Here is a 12717-nt window from a genome sequence, read left to right as displayed (position 1 = left end):
CCTATGTGTACCATAGGGTTCTTCTGTGTCCCTGGGGATCCCCAAAATCTTGCATTCCGGGTGCACCGTGGCTCAGCAGCCCAGCCCCCCTGGCTTGACATCAGCAAGCTGGAGTAGTCCAGGGGGAAGGGCCGCGTAAAAGCGCGAGCACGGACTACAAATCCCGACAGGCCCCGCGTGGCCCCGCGGCCAGCGCCTGCGCAGCACGGGCCCGGCGTTTGAGTGGCAAGTTGTTTGTTACAGCGAACACCAGCTGCTGCTGCGCCGGGCGCCGCGCTCCGCCGGGCGCTGTTTGCTTGTCCACCCCGTAGCTCGCTGCACCCCGCAGGTCCTCCCCAGGCCTCCTTTTTTTGCAACTTGCCAAGCTTCCTTTTTCTGGATCGAGTACAAATCAGCCCAGCACCGAGCTCCCGGCCCCCTTCCCTGGGCCGGTTGCCCCACGGCTTGGGGCGCGCAGGGGGCGGGGGCCGCTGCTCGTCCCCGTCCCCCGCCCCCCCCCCCCGTCCCCCCGCCACTCGGGCCACCGCGGATGATCCGCTGTGAAGGAGCCCTGGGCGGACGATGGAACTGCACATTCTGGAACACCGGCTGCAAGTTGCCAGCGTCGCCAAGGAGAGTATCCCGCTCTTCACCTACGGCCTCATCAAACTTGCCTTCCTGTCTTCCAAGACCAGGTGAGAGAAAGAGAGTGTGGGGCGAGGGGATGGGGGGGGGGGCGCATGGTACCCGCCCCGGGACAGACAAAGAGGCGCACCCCGGGGGGACGCAGTGCAAAACAACTTCATTCCCCCCCCCCCCCCGGGATCTCTGCCATCCTCCCGCATCGGACAAAGCCACCCCTGTGCTCTCTAGTTGGGGGTCCCCTCCACCCAGATCCCCCCCACCCCACTGCGCCTCCAACTGCTGCCACCAACACCCAAACCCTCCTCCCCATCTCAGTCCCCTTCCCTGAGATCTCTAGTCACCTCCCCAAATGGCCTCTGTGATGCATCCGTGAATGAATGAATGAATGAACGAATGAATGAATGAATGAAAAACAGGTGTGGGGATCCGGAGGTGGAAATTAACAAACTAAACACGCCCCATCCCCCCATCCATCCACCACCACCACTCCCCTCCTCTTGGTTGGGCCGGCCCCCCTGTAGCCACCGGCAGGCGAGCGGGGAGGGATGGCGCTGAGCTCGTCTACCCCAGAACAGAAAAATCATAAAATCATTAGTAGATGTTTATCTCCAGGTGCCTGCTAGAGGAGCGAGGAGGAGCAGGCCGCGGGGGAGGGGCTGCGGGGCCAGGGTCGCTGATTTCTTTTCTCTTTGGGGGTCCAGCGAAGTGGGAGGGAGGGGGGATTTTGAACCATGGAAGGGGAGGAGCAGGCGTGTTTATGGATCTGCCTGGAGGCTGGGCTTGGATGTTGCAGGGGGAAAAAAAATAGTGGAAGGCCTTGGGAGGTAAGAAGAAAAAGAAGAAAAAAAAAATTTTTTTTTTTTAATCTCGGATTGTTCCCATTGCTAGGTGTGCATTTGACTTCATAAACTCCTGTTGGATTAGAGTCGGGTTGTCTTTGCTTTTAATTGCCCTTTTCTTCCTGCCGAGTGGGAATTGGAACAAGCTATGGCTAACTTAAACCTTGTTGGCTTACCATTATGATGGGTCTAGTTTGGGTGGTGGGGATAGCGGTTAAGGCGAAGATGCATCTACCTCCCTGCCAAAGAAACGAATACATTATGGGTCAAGATGAAGTTAAATTGACAGCAAACACCCCCCTCCCTCCTTCCCTTCCCAGGCTGTCTTGTCTCTGATGGGCTTGGGCTCAGGAGAAAGAGCCTGTTAAAAGTTCTTGCTCAGGGACCTGACTTCAACCTTTCGGAGGAGGAGCTCGGTCAGGACTATTGTTTGGAAGATGAAGCCAGCTAGGTCTGTTTACTCTTTCCTCCGAGGACTGCTCTATCTGTGGGGACCCAAGGTTTGAAATCTTTACCTCCCTTGCCTGAGTGGAGCCCCTTGCTCCTTGGATGGCCCCAGGTAAATCATTAAACAGGTCATTTGAAAACAAAGCTAACAGCTCCGATTCTGAACACACTCCCACCTCCACCCCCAAGTGCAAAAATCCCCTCTGTCAACGCCTGCTAATCCTAAATCCACCTGCCCTCTGCCCACCCCTAGACAATCCCTAGGATCCAGAGGTAACAGACTCCCAACTTGTGGCCTCAGCAGCCCCCCACCCCCACCCCCACCCCCGACAGCTCTCTGGTTCTTCTTTTCTTTCTCAGGTTGGAGAAAAGAGAGCTTTTAGGGGGACATTCGGTAGACAGACAGGAGAAAGCCTGCCTCTGACTGTACCCTGTGCCTTGGTGAAGGGACTGGCCTTTTTATGGGCATCCGATCCGCATCTGCTGCTCCCAGGGTCCAAGTCGAAGGTCTCAAATTAAGACTCAGAGACAAGCTCACAATGGCCCACCTGACCACAGGGAAACCCTGTCCCCTTGTAAGGTTCCTTCCAGGGTAGGCCCAAGTGACCAGTTGCAAGATGCCTGAGAGGTCAAAGGTCACCTCCTTGTCTCCAGGCTCTGACTCTAGAAACCGCTGAGTCTAGCCGGTCTGAGGGCTCACTACCACTGCCCTTATGCACTCTGAGCCCAGGCGTGGCTTCTCGTTGGAATCAGCCCCAGTGGCCCCGGGCCAGGTCACTGTCCTTCTCCGTCTCTCTGTTTGTCCCTCTGTGAGATGGCCATAACACAGCCAGGCCCACTTCCTTTTCAAGGAGCTGCTTGCTGGGGGTGGGTCGTACAATTCATGTAAAAACCACTGTGCCTCAAAACGGATGGTGGGGTGGGGCTGTTATTTACGGCAGTGAGCCATGCAGGTAGTAATTCTTGATTCTTCTCCCCCACCACAGTGGTCCAGATTCCTGTTAGTACCCATCTCCCCCCAAACCAAGCATCTCCAGAATATCACACTGCCTGCTTAAAAGAGACAGTCGCTGTTTCTAGAGGGCCAGGTCCTTGCTGTGGCATTCAAGGCCTTTAGAGGAACCTGGATCCAGAATCCTTGTCTTTAGCCATCCCCCACCCCCCACCCCCAGCAGATATGCTAGTAACACCCACAGGTCGCTTTCCTTCTCTTCCCCTCTTCCCACCTGTACATCGTCGTTTTTCTCTTCCTGGAATGTCCCCTCCACCCCTGTCAATTCCACTTTGGTCCTCGGGACCAGTGACATCATCACCCTGAACTTCCCCAAGCACTCCCCTGCCTCCACCTCCTAGCAGACTTAGTCACTTCCTCACCCCCCCCCCCCCCCCGCCATTCTCTTCTCTTTCTCTTTCTCTCTCTCTCTATGTGATGTCTCCTTGGAGTGGAGCAGGTAGAACTCAGGGGAGAGAATGACTCTGGAGGACACTCACTTGGTGCCTGGGTGACTCTGAGCCCAAGGGATGTAGAGATAGACTGCCCCTCCCCCTGCTGAGTTAAGTGCCCAGTCTAGGGAAAGAAAGAGACATAGTTGGAAAAGCTGAAGTTCCAGCCCAGGCCTGGAGAGATGGCTCAGCAGTTAAGACTGATGACTGATTTGCAGAGGGTCTAAGTTCACTCTTCCCAGCACCCATGCCAGGTGGCTCACAACCTCCAGGAAGTCCCACTACAAGGGATCTGGTGCCCTCTTCTGGCCTCTGCAGGTACCGGCACTCATGTGCACATACCCACACATTGATATAAACGTGTACATATGATTTTAAATAAAGAAAGAAGGGAGACTGAAGACTGGCTAGGGCAGCCTGGGAGCCTACCTGGATGAAGAGGCTTTAGATTATATGTGATATCTTAGTAGGAGTTAGGCAGGAAGGGGAACCTAGTCTCTCCTTCTGTAGAAATACTAGAAATACATGACATATATCCTATTGTATACAGGGACCGAGACAACTCGGTGGCATAGCTTTTACCAAAAAGGAACATCGCGCTCAGGGATTAACTTGCTCAAGGTCATGAGATCAGTGATAGAGCCCAAGATTTGAGTCTACATCTCTGTGGATAAAGCTCTGTTTTTGCCAGCACAGGTTACAGAGGAGGTTCATATTCAACAGTGCTCCCAGCCCTTCTGTTGGCAGTATGCTGATCAGAAAGATTCAAGAGCACAGGATCAAACCACTGACCTTCATACGTTCCCTTGTGGCCTCTTTCTTTTTTTGCAGCACTGAGGATTGGATTCAGGGCTGCCTGCATACAAGGCAAGCACACTCTACTGCTGAGCCACACACTATCCCCTCACTAGGGGTTCTAGGCAGGTGCTCTAACCACTGAGCCACACCCCAGCCCCTCACTTCTAGGCAGGTGCTCTACCACTGAGCCACACCCCAGCCCCTCACTGGGGGATTCTAGGCAGGTGCTCTACCACTGAGCCACACCCCAGCCCCTCACTGGGGGATTCTAGGCAGGGGCTCTACCACTGAGCCACACCCCAGCCCCTCACTGGGGGATTCTAGGCAGGTGCTCTACCACTGAGCCACACCCCAGCCCCTCACTGGGGGATTCTAGGCAGGGGCTCTACCACTGAGCCACACCTCAAGCCTTTTTCAGTTTTTTTTTTTTTTTTTAAAGGTTTGTTTATTTAGTATACAGAAGAGGGCGCCAGATCTCATTATAGATGGTTGTGAGCCACCATGTGGTTGCTGGGAATTGAACTCAGGACCTCTGGAAGAACAGTCAGTGCTCTTAACCTCTGAGCCATCTCTCCAGCCCATCAGTTTTTTATTTTGATGCAGGGCCTTACTAAGTTGCCCAGGCTGACCTTGAATCACTCTGTAGCCATGACAAGCCTTAACTCAGGAATTTTCTCCCAAGGCCTCCTAAGTAGCCGGGAAGACAGGCCTGGGATACCACATCCAACTTTAGTCTTTTTCTGACTCCTTCACCTAGCAGTACTCAGGTATATCTTTCCTGGGAGAAAGCTGGAGCAGGGAGCCGGGCTCCACTTCTGCAAGGTATGCCTCATGTTGCCCAGCCCCAGGTTACTCTTCAGAGATACTATCAAATCTCTAGCTCTGTGATTGGCTCTGAAATCTATCACACGGTCCCTAAGTACTTGCAAAAGGGCATGTTGAAGGCAAGGGTGGGAAGCAGCCTGGTTAAAGTCCTCATACTTTCTATCCAGCTATGTTCATTCCTTCATTCTCATTCATATTGTGTCTCTCTCCTCCCCTTTCCTCCTCCCTCCCACCCCCCTCATATCCTGGAACTCATTAGGATAACTGCCCTTCTCCAGCCTTTAAGCCCTGGGAGTGAGCTTCTGCCCCTGGCTTAAGCTGTATGATATACCTACGTTTATTTCATCTTACTCTTGGCAGCTCTGTTTCTTCATCTCTTAACAACATGTGGCTAAGTCAAGTGTAGCCTTTGGAGCTGGGGAGATGGCTCAGCTGGAAAAACACCTGTATGCAAGTGTGAGTTTCATGAGTTGGGATTCCCCAGCACTTACATTAAAAAAAAAAAAAAAGAATGGGTGGGCAGTGGTAGTGCATTCCTTTAATCTCAGCATTCAGAAGGCAGAGACCAGAGACAGCTGGATCTCTGTGAGTACAAGGCCAGCCTGGTCTACAAAGAGAAGTCCTGTCTTGAAGAAGAAGAAAAAAAAAATGAGCTGGAGGCTAGAGAGATGGCTCAGTGGTCAAGTACACACATGCTCCTCTTGCAGAGGCCCGGAGTTCAGTTCCCAGCACCCATATCAAGCAGTTCACAACCACCTGTAACTCCTGTTCCTGCGGATCTAATTCCCTCTTCTGACTGCAATCATGTATACACATGCACACACACATAGTTAAAAATAAAGCCTTAAAATAAGGGGGGGCAATGGACTTCAGGGTTAGAAGAGGCTGTCTCAGATAAAGGGGGGCAGAGAAGAAGAGGGGAACGGAGAACAATGGAGGAAGATAACCTGATGTCATCCTTTGGTCTCCATGTGAACATACACATGTGTGCTTGCGCCCACACACGCACCCTCATGTACACATTAAAGAGTAACTTTGATTGTATACAGTATGGTGTGGGAAGGGTACCTGTGTCAGCTAACTTTTCTCCGAGCTGTGACAGAAAGAGCTTAAAGCAGGAACTGTTTACTTTGGCTCACACTCCGACAGGTCAGTCTCATGGCGGGGAAGGCATGATGGAATTCATAACTGAGGGACCATCGCTAATACTTCTTGCGGCATGGTAGACCAGGAAGTGGATGACAAACAGGAAGTAGGAGCCCAGCCATAAAAGCTTCAAGGCCTGTCCACAGTGACTCACTTCTTCAGGGAGACTCCGTACCCTAAAGATTCTTTGACCTCCCAAACCAGTAGCCTGAGCTCTATTCAAGGGCCAAATGTTTAAGCCTACAGAGGTCATCTTACAACCAACCCTTAACAGATAGGGATGATATGAGAGCATTCTGGGGTGGAGGGCTAGAGAGAAGGTTCAGTCATTAAAAGCACATTCTGCTCTTCTAGAGGACCCAGGTTCAACTCCCAGCACCCACACTGAGTGGCTCACAACTACCTGTAATTCCAGATCTGACGCCCTCTTCTGGCCTCTCTAGGCACCTACACTCATGTGCATATCTACACCTGTACATATAATTTAAAAATACAATAAACCTTTTAAAAAGTGATCTTGGCCAGGGCATAGTGTCAGTGCACGCTTTTAATCCCAGCACTTGGAAGGCAGAGGCAAGTGGGTATCAAGTGTTCTTGGCATAGTGGTTGATAACCTAGAAGACAGAGTATAGCATGTTGTTAATTGAGCAGAATTGAGAAGCAGTGAACCAGTGGTTCTCAACCTTCCTAATGCTGCGACTCTTTAATATAGTTCCTCATGTAGTGGTGACCCCCAACCATAAGATTACTCCATTGCTACTTCAGAACTGTAATTTGCCTCTGCTATGAATTGTAATGTAAATATCTGATATGCAATCTCCCAAGGAGTTGCAACCCATGGGTTGAGAACTACCACAGTGAAGGAGGGAGCATTTGATACGGGCCCTAAGGAAATAGGGAAGCTAAAGGAGTTGATGGGGGACAGGGTGTCTGTGAAAAGAAAAGGCCCCGTATGAGGAAGAGGATAAGAGAGAGTAATACGCATTGGAAGTGACAGCAGTGCGTTACATGCATGCATGAAACTGTCAGAAGAACAAACTGAAGAGAAGACGCTCACGCTGGGACAGATGGTATAGGCCTGTCATTCAAATACACAGGAGCCTGAGGCATGAGGATCACAAGTTCAAGGCCTGCTTGAGCTACAGAATGACTCCAAAGGCAGCCTGGCCAACTTAACATGATCCTGGCTGGGGAAATACAATAAAAAGGTTTTGGGGTGTAGCTCAGCAGTAGGGCACAAGACTAAAATCTAATGGCCACAGGTGTGGGCATGGCTCAGTGGTAGAGCCCCTGCCTAGAATCCCCCAGTGAGGGGCTGGGGATGTGGCTCAGTGGTAGAGCCCCTGCCTAGAATCCCCCAGTAAGGGGCTGGGGTGTGGCTCAGTGGTAGAACACCTGCCTAGAATCCCCCAGTGAGGGGCTGGGGTGTGGCTCAGTGGTAGAGCACCTGCCCAGAATCCCCCAGTGAGGGGCTGGGGTGTGGCTCAGTGGTAGAGCCCCTGCCTAGAATCCCCCAGTGAGGGGCTGGGGATGTGGCTCAGTGGTAGAGCCCCTGCCTAGAATCCCCCAGTGAGGGGCTGGGGGCGTGGCTTAGCAGGTAGAACACTCACTCTGGAAGAGTTACACCCCTCAGAACTACCAAAAGTGTGAGGAGCTGGGCTGTTTGATATCAGTTAACCTGAAGATGTGATGATGTCATCAAGATTTTTTTTTTTTTAATCTGACTGGCCATCCTTAGCGATAGCTGTGTCCTCCTGTGGAGCAGCTGGGAGAGCGTCATTGTGGACAGTGAGAACCCCAGCTAGAGCTAGTGCTGTGGCTTCCCACAGGGTCCCCCAACAAAGTACTCAGACCCTATCCTCTCCCTGCCCCCTCCCCAAGCCTGGCACAGACCTTCTCACCTTATTGGCTGGAGCTGTGTGTCCCATGACCATGCACAAGACCACCATGGACCAATCAGGATTCACCCCTTTCAGGTGGGACTGACTACATGAAAGTTTCTAGCCTAGAGATAGGGGTGCATTCTTTGGCTGGTCTATACATCCAGGTGATGGAGGGTATAACCACAGTGTGGGGAGGTTTGGGGACACATGATGTGAGCTCCCTGATCAAGGAGGGTCTCGCTACAGCCCCTCACTACAGCACTTGACTCTGCTCTCTAGAGAGCTTGTGGCTGCCCTCTGCCACAGCCCTGGAACCCAGGACCTGATGAGAGGGGCCAGAGATCATCACTCTGGAAAAGCAGGCTCCTCCCTCTTTTCCTTAGAGCCAGGTCCTTCCGGAAATGGAGTCTGTGACAACCGTAGTACATTCCAGGATCTTCTGCAACCCTGTCATCAGTTAGGCCATGCCAACTCTACAGCAGACCCGAGGAGTGGAAGCCTGATTTTACTGATATGGAACAAAATAGGAAGGACCCAGAATACCCAGAAAGGGGTTGGAGTGACTGTGGTTTGCACTCAAGAATTCAGATCAGGAGAGCCTGTTACTCGGAGCACCCAGCCAGATGCCCAAGCTAGCCTGGACTCCTGTCACTAGGAGCCTCTTGATAGCCAAGGCCACAACTGGAAGGCAAGGGACATGCCACTATCTTTGTGTCTGTCTGTGTCTGGTGTATGCTTATGTATGCATGTATGTGTGAAGGTGCTATACTAGAGTCATATACCAGCCCTTCATGGGGGGGATTCTGGGCAAGCCTGCTAGCACTGAGTTAATACCCTCAACCCCTTACTGGGGGATTATAGGCAGACATGATACCCCTAAGGTACTTCCTCAGCCCTCACGAGAGAATCCTAGACAGCTGCTTTACCATGGTGACATGTGCCTGCTGTCTGTCCCGGCAGTTAGAAGCCAGAGGTTGACAGCTGGTGCCTTCCCCTGTTGCTCCCCACCTTATTTTTGAGGCATGGTCTCTCACTGAACCTGGTACTCCCCAATTCTACTAGTCTGGCTGGCTAGTGAGCCCAGGGATCCTAACTCCACCTCCCCAGATCTGAGATCGCAGGCATGCACTGACACATTTGCCTTTTTACCTCTCTCCTGGGAATCTGAACACAGATCCTCATGGTTGCCTGGCAAGCAAGTTACCAACCGAGCCAAACCCCCAGCCCCTGTTATGACCTTTGAAAAGTGCCACCACAGAAAGCACGTGTGTTACTGGGCACATGGTGGCATGGGCCTAGGACTCCAGGGGTTGGCGGACTGAAGCAGGAGAAGCATAAACTTGAGTCTAACCTGTGCTACAAAACAACGAACAAACCAAAAAAGCCCATTTCACGGATTGGCCCGTAGTTATAGGAAAACCTGTAGATGCCACCTGGGTTGGGCTTCCATTTAAGGTCTCTGGTGCATACTGCCCTGTGCTGGGTCCCTGCATTACTGCTTTATTAAGGTCTTGCCGACAAACTGCTGGATACCGGCAGCTAAAGAGGCATTGATGCAAGAAAAGCTTAAAACTACACAAAGTGTGTCTAGATCTTTATCGCTTGCCTGGGTACACTGGGCTGAGGCCATTTAGGGAAAGACAGACTAGCCCCAGGGGGCCTCCAGGGGAAACTCAAGACGGCCACACCCTGGCAAGTATGGTCATGGACCATTTGGCCTGTCCCATTGGTGCCGTTACCTTCTTAACTGGAAACTGGAGATATAGAGCCTAGGGACCTGCCGTAGCTGAAGTCGCCGTCAGAATTTAATGACGTGAAACAAGGGGCTGGGGAGGTGGCTTCGTGGGTGAAGCGCTTGCCCAGCAAGCCTAAGGACCTGAGTCCAATCCCCAGGTCCCACACGGAAAAGCCAGGAGTGGTGGCATGCGTGTGTCATCCCAGCACGAGGGAGGCAGAGACAGGTGGATCCCTGGAGTTCTTTGGCCAGTCACTCTAGCCTAACGGAAAAGCCCCAGATCCCCAGTGAGAGACTTTATCTTTAAAACGTGACAATAAAGGGCTGGAGAGATGGCGCAGAGGGTACCAGCTCTGCTGTGTAAGCGTGGGGACCTGAGTTCAAATCCCCAGCACCCATGTAAAAAGTCAAGCGTGACTCCGCACAACCTGTTGCACACATAAGCAAGAAAGAGGGGCTAAGGAGTTGGCTCAGCAGTTTAAGAGCCATTACTGCTCTCCCGAAGGACCTGGGCTTGGTTCCCAGCACCCACCTGGCGGCTCACAACAGCCTGTAACGTCAGTTCTAGGACCGAAGTTCAGGTCCCCAGAACCCATATAAATATATGCTGAGTGAGTGTGATAGCCCACCTGTAATTCCAGCTTTGGACGCAGAAAAAGGATCCCCAGAATAAGCCAGCAGCCAAAGGAGACATATTAACAAGCTTTGGGTTTGATTGACAGACCCCGCCTCAGTGACCAGGGTGGAAGGGAGAGACAGAACATGAGGCAGCATGCTCGGGCCCCCACGTGAACATTTACACATGTGCACACACCATACGCACACGACCACGTGCGTGACACCACCTTGTACACACCATGCCCACACCACGCTCCGTACACATGTGCACACATTCACACACTGTCCGTGAGAACAAACGAACGAACAGGTGGTCTCTGCCAGTGGTAGAAGGTGACACCCCTCAGGCTTAACGGGGGGCCCCCTGAAAAGGGAAGTCCTGGTGGGGGACCAAACTCCTACCTAGAGGTGACTTCTAGAGACCGATGTTTATTTCAAATCCCTGGCCATAGCTCTACTGTGCTAGGATCCTTAAATGGGTATGTAGAGGTAGCTCGGTTGGTAAAGGACATGAGGACCTGAGTTTGATCCCTAGAATCCTAATTTTACAAAAAAAAAAAAAAAAAAAAGCAAGCATGGTGGGGCATGTGAAATCCCAGTGCTAAGGAGGCAGAAATAGATGGGTCCCTGGGACTGGCTGGCCAGCCACCCTAGCCTGTTCAGTGAGAAGCCAGGCAAATGAGGGACCCTGGCTCGAAATAACAAGGTAAGCAACTCCTAAAGAATGACAGCCTCAGGGGCTGGAGAGATGGTTCAGTGGTTAAGAGCACTGGCTGCTCTTCCAAAGGTCCTGAGTTCAATTCTCAGCAAGCATATGGTGGCTCACAACCATCCATAGTAAGATCTGGTGCCTTCTAGTGTGCAGCATACATGCAGGCAGGACACTGTATACATAATAAATAAGTCTTTAAAAAAATGACAGCCTCTGTGTTGCATAGGAACACATGTGTGTGTGCATACTCGTGGATGTCCTGCTCAGTGTTCTGTTACTGTGGAGAGACAGCCATGACCATGCAGCTCTTATAAAGGAAAGCATTTAATTGGGCTGGCTTACATTTTCAGAGGTTTAATCCATTATCATCATGGCTTAAAGCATGGCGGCACACAGGCAGACACCGTGCTGGAGAGATAGCTGAGAGTTCTACATCCGGATCAGCAGGCAGCAGGAAGAGAAAGACACAGGGCCTGGCTTGAGCATCTGAAACCTCAAAGCCCACCCCCAGTGACACACTTCCTCCAACAAGGCCACACCTCCTAATCCCTACAAAGTAGTGCCACTCCCTAATGACCAAGGGTTCAAATCTATGAGCCTATTCTTAGGCAAACCACCACACACATGCACCTGCACACACACAAACACACATGCAACACACATGTATTCAGAAGACTCACTCCTCAGCCTGGCCTTTTATTTAGGCTCACATTCCTTACCTGGCAGGGTAGTTTAATCAGCTTTATGTCAAAGGCCTGACATAAACAGCCTATGAAAGGAAGCCTTTCTTTTGCTTATGGTTTCAGAGGTTTGGGTCCATCCTGGTGGGGAGTGCATGGCAAAACAGCTCATTTCATGGCTGCAGGAGTGTGTGGAGAGGCTGTTCACATCACGGTGGACTAGGAAGAATGGAGCTATAACAGCAAGGGTGTAATGGGAATTTTAGTCCCGCCTGGTCCCGCAGCTGCTCAGACACAAAGGCTTATATTACTTACAAATTGTATAACCTAATGGCTCAGGCTTCTCACTACCCAGCTCTTATAACTTAACTCAGTCCGTTTCTGTTAATCTGTGTATTTACCACATGGCTTCGTGGCTTACCAGTACATTTACATCTTCTCCTGACGATGTTTCACAGCATCTCCTCTGCCTCTCCTTTCTTCTCTTCTCTCTCCAGTTGGAATGTCCCGCCTAACCTTATTCTGCCTCACCATGGGCCGAACAACTTTATTTAATCAATCAATCAGAGCTACACATACTCACGGCATAGAGAAAGACATCCCACAGCAGAAGGGACTCAACCAAGATACAGCTCCCAAGGACACAGCCCCCATCTCCTTCCTCCATCCAGGCCCCACCTTCTTCTATAGCTCCATCGCTTCCCCAACATCTACTCAAATTCCTTTATATTATATCTATATCTATATATGTGTGTATATATATCTATATCTATATCTATACATATATATGTGTTGTGTGTGTGTGTATATATATATAGTATGTGTTATGCCCACACCACAGCATGCATATGGAAGTCAGAGGGCACCTTATGGGAGTCATTTATTTCCTTCCACCATGTGGGTCCCAGGGTCAAATTCAGATCATCAGGCTTGCTAGCAAATGCCTTTACCTGCCAAGCTTCACTAG

At 51.3% G+C, this 12717-nt stretch overlaps 1 protein-coding gene across 1 annotated transcript in view; it reads left to right on the top strand.

The window, feature by feature from the left end:
* Nucleotides 1-212: 212 nt before the first annotated feature.
* The window catches only part of Castor2 (cytosolic arginine sensor for mTORC1 subunit 2), a 39326-nt gene continuing 26821 nt past the window's right edge, over nt 213-12717 (top strand). Inside the window, exon 1 of the mRNA XM_036172398.1 lies at nt 213-674. Coding sequence (XP_036028291.1) covers nt 562-674 — 113 coding nt within the window. The 5' untranslated portion in view covers nt 213-561. The remainder of the gene's footprint in view (nt 675-12717) is intronic.

The sequence above is a fragment of the Onychomys torridus genome, chromosome 22 (genome assembly GCF_903995425.1).
Source record: "Onychomys torridus chromosome 22, mOncTor1.1, whole genome shotgun sequence".
Lineage (NCBI taxonomy): Eukaryota > Metazoa > Chordata > Mammalia > Rodentia > Cricetidae > Onychomys > Onychomys torridus.
The sequence above is the reverse complement of the archived record's forward strand: the minus strand, read 5'-3'. Positions and strand labels throughout refer to the sequence as shown.